The 17619-nt window shown below is 32.4% G+C and overlaps 1 protein-coding gene across 1 annotated transcript in view; it reads right to left on the reverse strand.

The window, feature by feature from the left end:
• The window catches only part of LOC143071219 (putative methyltransferase-like protein 24), a 94532-nt gene that overhangs the window by 47782 nt on the left and 29131 nt on the right, over positions 1-17619 (reverse strand). Inside the window, exons 7-8 of the mRNA XM_076245394.1 lie at positions 12571-12840; positions 3875-3928 (exon numbers count right to left, since the gene is read on the reverse strand). Of these exons, the coding sequence (XP_076101509.1) occupies positions 3875-3928; positions 12571-12840 (324 nt within the window). The remainder of the gene's footprint in view (positions 1-3874; positions 3929-12570; positions 12841-17619) is intronic.

The following is a 17619-nucleotide window of genomic DNA, read 5'->3' on the forward strand; positions in this document are numbered from 1 at the left end:
AGCTTCATATCTTGACTTACATCTAGAAATTGACAATGAGGGTCGGTTGAAGACAAAACTTTACGACAAAAGAGATGATTTCAGCTTTCCAATTGTGAACTTTCCATTTCTAAGTAGCAACATTCCAGCAGCACCTGCATACGGGGTATATATCTCTCAATTGATACGATATTCCCGTGCTTGCATTTCCTATCATGATTTTCTTGATAGAGGGTTACTGCTCACAAGGAAGCTATTAAATCAAGAGTTCCAAATGGTGAAGTTGAAATCATCCCTTCGTAAATTTTACGGACGCCATCACGAGTTGGTTGACCGTTATGGAATAACCATTTCACAAATGATATCGGATATGTTCCTCACGTCGTAACTACAATCCCCTTCCCTTTCATGAATTTGACCTACCGAATTAGACTATTTACCGGATTTGTAATCACATAAGCAACACGACGGGTGCCGCATGTGGAGCAGGATCTGCTTACCCTTTCGGAGCACCTGAGATCACCCCTAGTTTTTGGTGGGGTTCGTGTTGTTTATTCTTTAGTTTTCTATGTTGTGTCATGTGTACTATTGTTTTTCTGTTTGTCTTTTTCATTTTTAGCCATGGCGTTGTCAGTTTGTTTTAGATTTATGAGTTTGACTGTCCCTTTGGTATCTTTCGTCCCTCTTTTATTAATACTAAAGTCATAACCTTTAGAACAGCCACTGCCATAGCTAAGAGTGGGCTTAATTTTTATCATTTAAAGTTAGCGTTTACAAGAAATGGTATATCTGGAATTAAATATATTTTTACAGAAAAGTGTGGATCATCTGTTAGAGTTACAAAATCATCTAAAATTATTTCAAGTGTATCAGATTTTTTTGAAAAAATGTAAGGAAGCTTTTTTGTGTATTATTTTATCACATGTTTATACTGTACGCTAATTTTATGTAAGGGAATTCAATGTTTGCTATACCACTCTTCTCATACAAATCAATTTATGGCAATACCATATATCAATCAGAATGAAATTTTAGGAAATGATTTTACTTTGAAATCAAGTATTATTTGTGGAACATTATATGGACAAATTTTCTATATAAAGTAAACAATTATGTGCACTTTTGAAGCCGAAACTTTTTATCGCCTTAAAGTAGTTATGCAAATGAATGATCTGAAAACTATACCAATACAAAATGACCAGTTTTTGCAATTTTAGCAAAACTGTTAGTTTACAATTTTTTATTTGTTATGGCTTGAATATTTACTTGGAATATCTGTCATTTTCTTCATACCCAGTTAACCCTCATTATGATGTTGTGATCCGTGCATTGTTATTGAATCTTGTGCAATTGTATTGGATCAATTTATTATTAATTTACCTTGAAAGTGTTTATGCTTTTCATACAAGTATATTGACTTAATCAGACCATGCTGTTTGGTGTCAGCTAAGGCTCCTAGTTGAAGACTGTACTTTTACCCCTAATATTTTACTTATATAAAGTATGACTTGGATGGAGACAGGATTGAATTATTGTTATAAGTTCTGTTTATTATTAACTTTACATGGCAGGTCAATGCTATTTGATCTATGCAATCAATTGGAGGTGAACATGTCAGTCTGACATCTGTAACTGACTAAGTTAATTTTTTGTAATGAAGTCTGTTTCCTCAGTTACCATATATGGTAGGCCAATGATACTTAGTCAATAGATTCATCCAGAATGTACTTGTCAGTCTTGTGTACACATGTCACCCAACCATGACCTCATTTGCATGGTCCAAACGTTAAAATTTCGTGATCAGCCTGTTTTTCAATATTCTTCATAATAGGTCAATGATATTTGGTCTACATGGACAAATGTATGAGGAAGATATTCTGAAAAGCTTGTGAAATTGTATTTATAAAATAAATGTTTAATCTAAGAAAATAGAGCAAAATCAGACATTTTCCCGTACTCTTCTTTTTTTTAAGCGACTAGCAAAAAATAAAGCGCATGATGATATATTTTTTTTTATTGGAAATTAAGGACAAATGTATGAGGAAGATATTCTGAAAATATTGTGGCGATGTATGTATTACAAAGATGTTTATTTTAAGAAAATAACAAGAAATCATGAGTTTTCTCGTACTTTTTCAAATTTTAACTAAACTGCTAAAATAACACAATTTGTTGATTGGTTTTATAGAAAAAAATATTGAAAAATGTAACACTGATATGTATTCTACTTGTTTTGCCACCAATAAAAATATTTGTACACTCTAAATGTATTGTGCATCATTTTTTTATAAGAAACCTGTTTCTCTAGCTTTTCACAACTATGCCATATATGGGTATATTTAAAATGAGTATACCGAAAAAAAGAGCGCATGAACCCATATTTGTTTTTACATTTTTTTGAACATCTATCTATACTGAATGTAAAAAACCTGAAAAAGAAGGATCTTATTTATTTTGAGTTTGAGCAGCAATCATCATTAAGTCTCAAATACTGTTCGAATATCTCCCTAAAATATGGACACTGCACATATCTAATAATATGATCTGCACCCTGACTAAAAACATGTATAACTTATAAGTTGTGTCTATATTTCTTTAAACAGTGGTGTAGTTAGCTTAACATCATTTTACACTTCTGTTAAAGAAGTAAAAAAACTGTGCATTGTCAATGTCGTATCAACTATTAACAAAGGCTATTATCGTACACTTGACAGCTGGTAGGTTACTCGGAAGCATGTGTATTAAAATAGAAAATCGAAAAAAAAGTTTGTCTTGGATTACCTTATTACCATTTTGTAAAAAAATATTGATATGAATTTGAAAACAACAAATCTTACTATTGAGCGAACCATGTTATTTGTATGTCATGTATGATTGAATGAAAGACCAGCCGTAGGAGGTCTTTTTTTTGTTGGGAAAATCCTAATTCCTCCTAAACATTTTTGAAATCTTTAGCAAAATCTTTTGAATAACTATACATGTTAGTGCATGAAGCAATTTACAACCCGATGACGGTGTCACTTTGTTAGACAGTTATTGTACCATTATAGTTGATGAAAGGGATTCTTTGGGGGAAGGTTTTGTTTTGTTTTTGTTTGTTTGCTTTTGTTTTCTGTTGGTTGTTTTTGTTTGTATCTATTCTTTTTTTTTTTTTTGGGGGGGGGGGGGGGGGTCATGCCATTTCATCACGGAAGAGCAAATGATTGTATATATATTTTTAACAAATGAAACTAATCAGAATAACATTCTTTTGAATGCCAACACATGTGTTCTTAAACTAAGAATCATGATTAGTTCTATACTCTTCAACTAGTTATAAATTACGCGAACATAATTGTATTTGGTCATTTGATGGAATAAAAAGTTAAGAACTGACACGACGAAGAGAGCACGAATATTGATACATGTAGAAGTAATACAGATAGAAAATAAAATAGTCATACATGTAGATATTGCTAATGAAGTATCCTATACATGAATGAGTCTAGCTTGGCTGGTTATAAAAGTGTAATGAACAGTTTTGCATTATAACATGCATTTCATATAATGTTTTTTTTATCGTAGCTATACATTTTACAAAAAAAATGACATCATCAGTAACGAAATATAAAATGTTCCTCGATGAAGATTTTTGATATTTCAGTCTTATAACTGGAAAGAACACACGATAACCATAAAACGAATTGTATGTAATTGATAGTTAACATTTTAATTATAGAATAGAATGATTTTACAAATATTCTTTTTATATGCCGTTTTATGCCGTGAAAGCATATATTTTATTGAAAATTTGTATCGTTCCAGTTGATTCTTCGCAATAACGTTCTGAAAGAAAAATAACTCCATATATGTATCTAAAATATGGTATTACGATTTCATTGCATATTGTACTTACCAAGTTTTGAGGAGTTGTGTCATCTGTTGGTAAACCTCTACACTTATGGTAAACCTAAGAAATTGATGGATTGCTGTGTATTAAATCATACATATTTCATTACATTTGTTATGACTTCTGCTTATTAGAGTTAAAGTAAAGCCAGCGGCTTAACAGTAACGTCATTAAGTTGAAGTACTTCATATGCATTCATCAAACTAGTAAAACGTCTGTTCTGTAGTTCATGCCACTATACGATAGCTTAGCCAATATACGCAATATTGGTGTCTTGACCAGACGAACTAATAGAAGTTAAAAGCGGGATACAAATGTGTAGTGACAACACTCCTGCATGAGGATATTTTACCACAATAAGTAAAGTTCTGACTCGGATTATGAGGAATTTTTATGTAACTTAAAGCTGTCACACAGAAGACAAGAAGTTAAGAGAGCACCAACGAGTAAATCGTAGAACAAACTTAGGATATACATTGGAAACACATAAACTTCACAAGTTACCAAAGTTAAACTTACCTATACTTACTAAAGATATACTAGACTGACATTCATTTTGACTCCTATGAAACAGCAATCTACTAAAACTTACACTTAGTGATGTACAAAAATTGAACTACTTAAAGTCCCTTCTACAAAGACACGAGTTAATGACTATAGGATTTTTTTTAATGACGACAATAAATCACGATAAAGCAATCGTCCAAACCTACACGCTCGTCCTTCTTGATTTACAGTCTCCAATTTATACAATCACTAGCATCTGTAGTAACTATGATAAGACTTCTGTAAGAGGTTTCGAGCCCCTCGAACATACAGACGATACATGTACGTATTGATCACCAATAGTCCTGTCATCTAAAGTTAGGTAAGTAGTAGATACATAAAAATTAAGCAATAGAACACCGATCCACAAACCCGATTATATATGATTTACGCAAAGCGCTTTTAATACGATTTTAATAGCAAGGAAACTTGAGCAATACCGGACAACGTAGAATGGCCAATCAAAATATCATATGTTATATTGAAACCCGTGTTTGTTAACGTGAGCTTAGGAACTCATGCAGATGCAAATATTTTGCTATAAAAGGGAGTACGTTAGTAATTCATAATAGAATTTGAACCTTCTAGTTTTTATAAAATTGAACTGTTGAGGTGATGGAAGTAGAGGCTCTAAAGAGCCTGTTTCGCTCACCTGTATTTACAGATGCTTTGGAAATCATGTAAAATAAGGTTAAAACCATTATTTATAGTATAAGAGATCATTACATACTATAATAATATCTAAGATAATAGCAAAACACTGCAAAATTTCCAAAAAAATTACAAACTCAAGAGTAGCAACCCAATAACTGGTTGTCGGATTTGTCTGAAAATTTCAGGGCAGATATATTTAAATCTGGTAAATATTTTTGCCATCAGTCAGATTTGCTCTAAATGCTTCAGTTTCAGAGATTTAAACTAAAAACTGCATTTTACCCTATGTACTATTTTAAGCCATGTCTGCCATCTTGGTTCACGGGCAAGGTCATTGGACACATTTTTAAACTGAATACTCTTATGATGATTGTGGACAAGTTTGGTTAGAGTTTGTCTTAGTAGTTTCAGAGGAGAAGATTTTTGTAAAAGATAACAAAAATTTAAGAAAAATTGGTAAAAATGACTACATAGGGCAATAACTATTGAAGGGGTCAACTGACCATTTTGGTCACTTGACTTATTTGTATATCTTACACTTGACTTATTTGTATATCTTACTTTGCTGAACATTATTGCTGTTTACAGTTTACACTTATCTATAATAATATTCAAGATAATAACCAAAAACGGCACAATTTCCTTAAAAATACCAATTTAGGGGCAGCAACCCAACAACGGATTATCCGATTCATCTGAAAATTTCAGAGTAAATAGATCTTGACTTGATAAACAATTTTACCTCTCGTCAGATTTGCTCTATATGCTTTTGTTTCAGAGATATAAGCCAAAATCTACATTTTACCCCTATGTTCTAATTTTAGCCATGGCGGCCATCTTGGTTGGCCGGGTCGTCTGATACCGTTTTTGAAACTAGTTACCCCAATGATGATTGTGGCCAAGTTTGGATTAATTTGACCCAGTAGTTTCAGACGAAAAGATTTGCTATTATGCACACAAAATGTACTCACTTCACGTCTGATTAAAAAATGCTATCCCTCTGAGGTATAAGCAAATAGATGCCTCATAATAGACAATATTTACAATACTTGTCATCTCAATTCTTTACTTCGAGAAACTTAAGTCCTTGATTCATAAACATTTAGAACGGAAAACGAAAATAATTCGTTATCAGATGATCAGACATTATTTAGTATAACATAGATGTTAATTCATTTTCGAGACTAGAGCGTTTTACAGTTAATTTTTCACGTATTATTCAATAAAATTGAGAATGGAAATGGGGAATGTGTCAAAAAGACAACAACCCGACCTTAGAACAGACAACAGCAGAAGGTCACCAACAGGTTTTCAATGCAACTAGAAATTCCCGGAAGCGTCCTTCAGCTGGCCCCTAAACAAATACATATGTATACTAGTTTAGTGATGATGAACGCCATACTAAACTCAAAATTGTAAACAAGAAACTAAAATTAAAAATAATGCAAGACTTACAAAGGCCTGAGGCTCCTGACTTGGGCCAGGCGCAAACATGCGGCGGGATGAAACATGTTGATGAGATCTCAACCCTCTCCCTATACCTCTAGCCAATGTAGAAAAGTAAACGTATAACAATACGCACATTAAAATTCAGTTCAAGAGAAGTCTGAGTCTGATGTCAGAAGATGTAACCAAAACAAAAAAATGACAATAATACATAAATTACAACAGACTACTAGCAGTTAACTGACATGCCAGCTCCAGATTTCAATTAAACTGATTGAAAGATTATGTCTTCATCATATGAATATCAGGCACAATCCGTCCCGTTAGGGATTTGTATCGTACCATCATAACATATATGAGTAGAACATAACCCGTGGCATGTCAATAACTTGGTTTTGAATAAATGTGTTTAGTTCCGATGCAAAGACGTCGATTAAAACTACTTTTTTCGTTTAAAACGGATTACTACCCTTGTGAGTCCCCGGCACAGTGGATGATATTGATATCCATTATCTTTCCCTTTTTTTCTCACTGTTTAATCTAATAACTTCTCTCCATTAAGACTCGGATAACTTGACCTATTCTTACTAGTTGAAATCTTAAAAAAAACAAACTATAAATAACGATAAAATCCATGGTGAACTTTACTAAATTTTATCATGAAACAAAAATGACAATCTTTGTATATCCGGTTATCCGAAATGTCCTGCAAAAGCTGTAGTTGCTTAAATTCTTGGTTGTCGGAACTTCAACAAGTTTCTTTTAACAAACGCCATTTTAAGAAGAGGACAATGCCCCCCCCCCCCAAAAAAATGAATCAATGAGATAATAATAATAATAAGGTTTGTGTGATTGTTAACTATTAAAATTTACCAGTAAACTAATTTGACTGTCTAACAAAGAACGATATGTATGCGTTTCATTAAGATATGATTGAAATTAGTCTAGATTAAATTATAATCCTGGTACCTTTGATAACTAATTTCGAAGTTTTTGACCAATTGCAAACATAAAATATTAGACACGAGCAAAAACGAGATCAAGTTTGGCATGCTTGTGAGTGACGCGAACTGACGAAAACGATACACATTGTGTCGAGCAAATGATATTTTACGATACCTATACTGTACACAGGGTAATAGTCGCAGTAGTTTTATTTTCGCTTTTTTTGCGATAAGAATTGAAACACGAAAAAGTAATCACCGCGAAAATATCAAGGAAACTCAATTTATTACATTTACTTTTACAAATTGTAACTTTGATGGAGAGTTACCTCATTGACACTCATAACACATCTTCATATATCTACGTATATGAATAGAATATATATATAAGACTACTGTATAACACTGATTTTATAGACGACCCATATATAACTGAAATCATAAATGCATCTCCTAATGAAAAGCAATGTTAGAAGTTATGAACTTAATGCAAATCAGTACACCATAAACATGGAAGCAAACATTACGGATATTGTTATGTAAACAACACGCATTACAATTATGTTAATGATACATGTCAATCAGTAACAAAAGTATCACCTCGTTGACTCCACCACACAGAATAATCAGCATTATTCATGACAGCATTCTATTTTAATTCACTCCTAATTTGGTCTACTTTTCTGTTATTGTTTATGTGTTTTACAAGCAAACATGACAAACTTGTTATCTTCTATAACATTAATGAACCGAAAAGAAAAGATTTCTGATTGATTTTATTACTTGATTTAAGATATATGTAAAGCTGATTACTTTCAAAATCATTTATGAAAATATTTATATGGGCCACTGAGCAATCGCGAATTTAAAACGGCTCGAATTTAAGCTTGTGTTAGTTAATCGCGAAATAAAGACGGCACGAAACTTTCCAGGTTTACAGAAAGAAGAAGATGCTCTACGATTGCCAATCAGATCTTACATTTACATGATAAAAGTTAAAAACTAAATATCAGCGTACATCAGTCAGCAATGAGTACAGCCTATACCACTTAGTCAGAAAAGTAGAAGGTTCTGATATGACAAACATAAAACATTTAAACAGGAAATATACAGAATGTATATACAAATCAAAAATGATATTTCAGTAGCACAATGTCCGCCAATTTAAGATCTGACATTAAGGGGCTGATATTTAGACTGATATTTAGAATATATATAGGGTACAACATCACCATAAAATAACAAGAAAATGAACTTATATTATATATTTCGGTATATCCTTCATCAGTATGATCACGATGTAAAATGAATCATGTTAATCTATTCAAATTATAAAACTATCACAATCTTGAAATTTATACCCCCCTAAAAAGAAGTTTAAGCGAACATCAGATCTAGAGACGCTGGTAAAATTTTTAATTTCCTAACACAACGCAAAATAATGCAAAGATATGCCAAAATACAAATAGTGATATGAACTGGCACAACTCTTAAATTCCAAAGGTGACGACAGTTAAGATGTTACAACAACTGCGTGGAAAAACAGTCCCAATAAACCGCCCTTTCCGATCTAAGTTAGTATAACATTTCAAATTTGACAACGGTAGAGCATTGCAACAGAGACTGCGTATTAAAGTCTCCCAAATTAATCACAATTTAATAATGATTAGAAAAATAATTAAATTTTATTTACTAAATTAAAACATTGAACGTGACTGCGTACTTGTACATCCTTCCCAAATGAATGGAACCCTGTACTTTAAACTGGTCTACTTTTTTTTAAATCCTTAAAACTGAAAGTCAAGTACGGAAGTTTGAGTTACTGGAAACAAGTGATGGTAGGAAAAACAGTGATGAAAGGAAAAGAAGTGATAGTAGAGAAAATGAGTGACTCATTCTATGTTTTTTTTCATTTATGACCTCTGGGGAAATTGTCCTTAGCTTTCTTATCAAAAATCTTTCACGCGCAAATCGTTGTGGTCTATGATTGTGGTGGTTAGGCTTTTGAAATCAGCTTGAGTGCCCAAGTGATCTCAAATGACGACTTACGAGGAGGTCGGGCTTGCAAGTGTAGTCACTTTGATGATCATTCATGCGTTTGTTGAACGGCTGTTCTGTCTCGCCTACATACTGCATTCAACATAGACACTGGAGAAGGTATACAACATTCTGGGTTTTGCAAGTTACATGCAAAATATAGTGTACACAGACCCAGTGGAGTGTAAAGTAAATGTTTAAATATTTAGTATTTGTTGACATGTCAGACATTGTCTGTTGCCATATGACTTGCACCATCCTGCGGTTGAACAGCTTTTATTTGAGGAGACGTCAGCTCTTTCAAATAATTCTTTCAGACTTGCTGATCTCCGAAAAGCTAAGACAGGAGGATTGGGACAGATCTTGGATAATTTTGAGTGCTTGGTGATAATTTGCCAGTAGGCACAGATCAAACGTAAAAGGTCAGTAAAGGGGGAATTGTATGTTAGAACAAACGGAACTATTTTGCTGCCCCTCTTCCGTTTGTGCTGTAACAGGTCGATGCGGCTGTTATTATTAGCACGTCCAAACTCCTAACCTATGTCCTATTTCTTATAACCTCGTTTGGTCAGAAATCCACGAAGTTCCTGTAACAGTTTAGTGACAGCCTCCTCAGAGGAGCAAATCCGCTTTACTCTGAGAGCTTGACTGTACAGGATACTTTTAGTACAGTGTTTGGGTTGACTGCTTTGGGGAGAAAGGTACTGATGTTTATTTGTAGAGGTCTGTTGATATGACACCGTCCTTTATATATATAGTCGTGCTAAGAAAGATATTTTATAGTCGAAAATTTCATATGTAAATGTAATTGATTGTTTGGCACTGTTTGCATGTCTGATAAAATCATAATTTTGTTTTGTTGGGATTCAATCTATTCCATGTCAACATCATCAATGAAACGGAACCAAGACAGAGGTTTGGATAAAGATGTTGAAATAATTTGTTTTTCTAATTTGCCCATGAAAATATTGGCGTAGGACGGTGCCATTTTCGTCCCCATCGCTGTCCCATTTATCTGAAGATAATGATCACCATTAAAGGTGAAACTGTTGCATTTCAGAAACAGAGTAAGCAGCTGGACTACACATTCTGTAGCTAGGTGGTTCTAAAGTGTTGCGTGTGTCCAATACTTTCCAACACGATTGTATTCAATAATCATGAGGTATGTTGGTTTACCATCAGGTGACATATAAAGTGACAGGGAGGGTTTCCTGAGGAATAGGATTCATGGATTCACTATTAAAAATATAATCTGTAGTGCCTTGAATGTGGTAAGGAAGATTTTCTACATGATATCTTAAATGAAAGTCTTCGAATTCCGAGACTTTCTCTGTCGGGTGGCCGTTTGCAGATACAATGGGTCTACCAGGGTTGTTAACCTTGTGTATTTTGGAGAAGATACCATCGACCAGGTTTGACGTTCGCTGGTTTTAAATATCCAATGGTATCCTAATATATGTGGCCGTCCTCGTGCTTTGTTTGTAACGCAGTGATAATTTGGAACTTAACTCGGAAGTAGGGTCATAGTCAAGCTTCTTATAAAATGTCTCTGCCTCTGCGATGTAGTTAGATTTGTCCATTATCACAACGTCACTTCACTTATCTGCTGGTTTTATCACAATATCTTCTCGGTTTTTCAGCGATTGTATGGCTTTTTCTTGTCAGAAGAGGTGTTATAAAATGACGAGTACTTGTTGCTAATTAGATGAACAACATCCGATTTGATTTTGTCGATAACTTCTTCCAATGTAGCAGATTAACTAGATTTTGAAATCCAAGAACTCTTCTTTTAAAAATGCGGAATTCTGATTTCTTCCTTCTAGTCAGACGAATCTTCCTTATTATCCTCCTCATTATCCTTGTTACCAAAATATTCACTGATTCTAAGGCTTCTAGCAAGGTTGTTAAGGCCATATTATCTATGTTACTGGGAGTTGGACACAAATTCAAACCTGAAGACAAGACTTTAATTTCGTTCTGAGTCAAAAAGACAATTTTGACATATCTTTGTAGTTTTTATGTCGTGTTTGGAAATTGCAAAATTTTACCAGCGTCTCTGATGTTCGCTTTTTTTTTCGTATACATTTCAAGATTGTGATAATTTTATAATAAGAATAGATTGACATGATTCATTTTTCATCGTGATCTTACTGATGAAGGATATATGTTATCCGAAATATCTAATATTTGTTCATTTAATTGTTATTTTTTGGTGTTGTTGTACCCTTTTAGACTTATATCTTATGTAGTGTACTGTATCATAATTATACGATCCATCGCCCCATGTAAGATATATCGTTATCTATTATTCAGTCATTATATATATGTTTGCCAATCGCCAATGGCAGTCAGCAGGGTTTAAGAACATCAGTTGTTCGACCTGTTAGCCAAATGCGTTTTGTTAAAATATACCCTTTTTAATTTCGTTCTTTTGGAAAAGGTTGTTTGTGACGTATTTAAAAACTTTTAAAACGAAATTTGTTTTACATGCACACGTATACAAATTTTGGTTTTTATCCAACTCAATCATATCTAGGTTTGAACGTAGTTTTCAATTGAGACTCGTTTTTATTTTTTCGTTTATATGTACATATAACTCTAAAAATTTACACAACGGTACTTATATAAGATGGTATTATACGAAGATGGTGTTATTTAATCGTGCCTGATGGACTCAAAAAATTGTATGACCGATAGTGAAAAAATATTTATAAAAAAGAAGAAAAACGCGGCAAATGAACCTCATACTAGTTATTAAAACGTAATATATCCAAGCGATGTAATTATTGTTTCAATGTTGTAATGTATTCCAATGAAAAAGGCCGTAATGGTCGAAACGTACTTCCCCTCTTTTAAAACGTTTTCAACTTAACCAAAGTAAGGTTGATCGATATAATAACGAACATTTTGACGACGTTGATATCTTTTCACAAATTTTGTTTTCGTCGGTAATCTTGTCTGATCACGTAATTAAGCTTTGATTTTGGGGATTACGGGCCGCCTTAGTAGAGCAATTCAGATAAAGAGAATATTGGGAATATAGTGAAATAATTAGAAAATTCAGTTTCAACATACCATATCTAGATAAACACAACTTGTTCTGTCCTTGTTAATAGAAATAATGCACGACCATTCAGGTCTCGACCAGTATATTCTAAAACCTGCTTTAAACATCTTTCTCAAGTGCTTAAGTGCTGCTAAATAATCTATTCCAGATATTGGATCTCCATAACTGATCCGAATAGATAGCTGTTGCATCACACTAAGAACTCCACTGTGAATAACGTGATCAACAATTCCTTCTGTGAGTTTGTCCACATCAATGATAAGTATGTCCTGACCATTCTATCAATATTGAAATAAGTATATAAATTTCATGTAAATAAATAAAGGCAACAGTAGTATACCGCTGTTCAAAACTTGTAAATATATAGACAAAAAACAAAATGTGGGTAACAAACTAAAACTGAGGGAAACGCATTAAATATAAGAGGAGAACAACGACACAACATTAAAATGTAACATACACAGAAACGGTATAAGCATTAGACAAAATAAAAAATATAACATCAAAACCAAATACATGAATTTGGGATAGAAATGTACCGTGAATCGTTTTATAGTAATGTGAATTCAAACTCAAATATAATCGAAAACAAACGACAAAACGGAAACACAACGTTAAAATGTTACACACACAGAAACGAACTATAATATAACAATGGCCATTTTCCTGACTTGGTACAGGACATTTTTAAAGATAAAAATGGTAAGTTGAACCTGGTTTTGTGGCATGCCAAACCTCGCACTTTAATGGCAATGTTAAATATAACATTGAAATGACAACATAATATTACAGGACTACAATACAAATAAATAGAAGAACGTATTAGACAAAGAAACACATGATTAATAGATAACAAAAGGCATCAGGTTTAAAATTCAATACGCAAAAAACACGCTTCGTCCACACAAGACTTACCAGTGAAGCCCAGATATAAAAGATCGAAAGTGAAAAACAGTACAAAGGTGTACAGCAATGAAGATCAAAAGTTGAAAAAGGTTGTGTCAAATACGTTTTTATGCTTGGAATAAGGACATCCTTATAATTTAGAACAATTAATGCTATGCAAACAGTAAATTTTATCAAATGAATAAAAAAGATATACATAATGAAACTGAAGTATTAACTAATTACAGAAAACAAAACCCAAATACATAATGCAAAGACCAACACAGAAAAATAGACACACCCGACTTAGTCCAGGCCTCAACGCAAAAAATCTTAAAAATGACGTCAAATACGAAGTGGTGAAAAGACACAAAAATTACGTCACATTTGAATTTCTAAAACATCAAAAAAATGACGTCACATTTGAAAAACTATATCTCAAAAGTAAGATAGAATGAGGATTTATTTAAGATTATAATAGAACTAAATACTGATTTTACATTTAAACACAATGCACATTGCAATACTTATTAATATCAATTAACTATAATATATATATGTATATGTCCAGTTTGTTTTGAATCCAACTTCAAACGTAAATTATCGTAGATTACCTTGAACAAAATCAAATCTAATAAATGAAGGCGGTGATTTATTTTCTTTACCATAACACATGAATATAATAGAAAAGACGAATTTCCGACGAGAACCACAAATACAACATCAAACTTAACACATGAATTTGGGATAGACAAGTACTGCAACACGTCTTATAGTAATGCGAATTCACACTCAGCAAAACAGTCACAATCGGGAATAAGTCACGTTAGGTAATTAAAAGATAAGACGACGTTATGACAAACCATAATCTACCATGTAGTAAAAATGTCCTTAGCTAGTTTGGTCAAAGACACATTGTATGGATTAACTAATGCGTGATGTCAGGTTTAAACATGACATGAAACTATAACAAAATGATTTAACTTTGTAGAATCCTTATGATAATGATATACGCTGAATAATCTACTGTCATGTACATTTATATGCAGATCAAGCATAACGTAAAGACAAGGCACGTTAACGCGTCGTGCATATATGTCGTTTGGTAATTCCAATTATCGCGTTTATTGCAATGACGGGAACGCGTTCAAATGCGATTCTTTTTATATCATCTACTTTCGTAAATATTCGTTTACTCTGTGTCCGTTTACTCATTAGTTAATGGACGTGTACCACAGATTTGTAAACAAAATTATCTACTTATGTAAATACTAGTATGCGTTTACTCTGTGTCCGTTTACTCATTACACTACAAACCAGTAAAAGTCTGAAATGGCCTATATCTGTACTCGACTGTACTGATTTTTACTCGACCAGTCTAAATTGGTCTGAAATTGACTTGATAATACTCTACTGTAGTCCGAACCATACTTCACAGTCTGAATTTGTACTTAACCATTATATACGAGTCTGAACCATTCTCGACTTAGACTGAACCGTACTCGACCTTGTCTGAACCGTATTCGACCTAGTCTGAACCATACTCAACCAAGTCTTAACAAACCTAGACCTATTTTTTGCATCTATCAACTGAATGTTATCAATTTAGGAAATATTTTTAATAAAAATGAATTTGAACAACAAATTGAAATTAGAAATGTATTCAATAGAGTATTGAGATTAAAATTTCACAATAATCAATCATAAAATATAACTTCAACACGTGATCATCAACACTTACATAATTATATATATCAACTTTAAATATAAATAAAACAATAAAAAAATCTTAAAAATAAATTCTGACTAATATTTTCAACGTTATTCAAAATTTATTGAATGTATTAGAAGTATTTTATGGCCGTTACTGGACTATTTTCACCATTAACTTAAGCCTATTTTAGATTTATGGTGTCAGTTGAGTTTAGTTAATAATACAGTGAATGTTTTTTTTTATTAATATATATATTTATAAAAAAGTATATAAAACAACTTTAATCTAAAGAAATGAGACCTGAATTGTTTTGTTTTATGAAACCAAGAATCTAATATAATCATGATAATAGAATTTCCATAGCAATCCTTGATAACCTTTTTAATAAAGGAAATGTGTTCCAAAGAAACCGTAAAAATGAATTTCAATTAATTTAAGTACTTTTTGTCAAATTAAAGACATGGCATATATAAAGCACTTTAATGTGGTCTAATTACCTCAATACATGTATGTTTTACAGGTAAACAGAAAGCCCTATTTTCTTAAATTCGTGTATAACTTATCTAGCACATGTATATTTGAAAGCCCTTTTATTCAATTGAACAGGATGTTGCAATTTCGAATCGATGTTATTTAGAATTTGATACCTCTGACCAGGTGTGATCTTATTTATTAGTTTGCCCCAAGCAGTGGTCATACTTTAAATTTCACCACTAATCAGAAAAAACAATTTTATTTATGTCTTTAATTTTATCCCTTTTTGAGATAAATTATATATAATAATTTTGTTTTTATTCTAAATATAATAATAGATATATTTCTAATATAAAGATTATTTGATCTAGTATGGTTCAGACCTATGGTTAAGTAGGGTTTAGACTGGAAAAATAGGTCGAGTACAGGTCGAGAATGGGTTAAGACTGTTTCAGACTGGTCGAGTAATAGTTCAGACTATTTTCAACGGCAAAGATAAGGGTCAAGTACGATTCAGTACAGTTGAGTATGGTTCAGACTGGGGTCGAGTAATGTCAAGTAAAAGTCAGACCAATTCAGACTGGTCATGTAAAAATCAGTACATTCGAGTACAGATATAGGCCATTTCAGACTTTAATGGTCTGTAGTGTTAGTTAACGAGCGTGTTCCAACGATTTGTGACCCATATTTGGTTTTGCTAAATAAATGGATGACTATTGACCATCGGTATTGTTAGCTTTATTTGCAAATTATAAAAAAATGAACTATAGCTTGACAAATATGTGCATCTTGCACAAATAGTCTCCCTGATGGTCAGAGTACACAGTTATTTCGTAGTGCATTTCTTTGAGACAATAAATGAGAATACAAAAAAAAAACCTGCAAGTTTTCTATGTTATTTTTACAGTGTGTTATACTACTTTTGGAACAAATTATATCAAAATTATAGAAAAGTTCCTCGGCCTTAACTCAAAATACGGACAATTCTATTTTAAGGGGGTCTTGAAATCTAAAACATGAAGAAATACATTTGGAAGGGGTAAAAAAAAAAGGGCAAGCAACACACTGTCCACACTAGGGACTTTATTTTTTGAAAAAACGATGACTGTGTACTCGGACCTGGTGTACCAAAAGAACATAATTTAGTGCCGGTACATTTTAAGCAGGAAACTAGTAAAGTATCGAAACCAAATATGGATACTGACAACAAATGTTGCAGTTCAAACTTACATTACATATCTTCATTTTTATGTATAACAATTCAAAATAGCACCCAATTAATGGGTTAGTGAATATTAGAAATAAAAAAAAAAAAAGCATTGTCAATTTGTAATATGTAATATGTTGAAAATTTATATAAGTTTACAGTTCAAGCCTCAAATTGTGTTTAGCAATTCATTCTGATATACCAAAAAAAAAAACAAGCTTTTAATGCAGTTATAATATATTCTAACAAAAAATGGAAGTCATTGGCACCAAATGTTATTGCGACAACAACTTTTGCAATTATGACCTGAAATTTGTTCATTGAATGTCTAACTATCCATTCTGATGTATTTCTAAGTACTCAATAATTATAGGTCAGTACAGGAATATTAAAAAAAAACAATGTTCACTTGTGGTTGATATAGAATTGAATATAATTAAATGTAGACTAATAGGGCTCTCGTTTTGTGTAAAACTCTTCATGAGCATAGAACATGATATGATAAGATTATTTGATTAAAGATTTGAAAAATCGAAAACTTTAAGTCGGTCACCGATATATTTTCCGAGTTCCAGACATTTGCAAATGGTAAGGAAACAACATAAAGTACATAGACATAACGTCAAATTAAAACATAAAATAAGAAATTTCAAGCTTACTTATTCTGCAGTTTAAACAAGTCCTACGATTTTTCTATAAAAATCAAATGTTTTTAAGGTATGATTTTCCTTTCTTTTGATAAATAATTTTCATGGGGTTACCGAAATCAGTCGTTGA

The sequence above is a fragment of the Mytilus galloprovincialis genome, chromosome 1, assembly GCF_965363235.1.
Source record: "Mytilus galloprovincialis chromosome 1, xbMytGall1.hap1.1, whole genome shotgun sequence".
In the NCBI taxonomy this organism is placed as follows: Eukaryota; Metazoa; Mollusca; class Bivalvia; order Mytilida; family Mytilidae; genus Mytilus; species Mytilus galloprovincialis.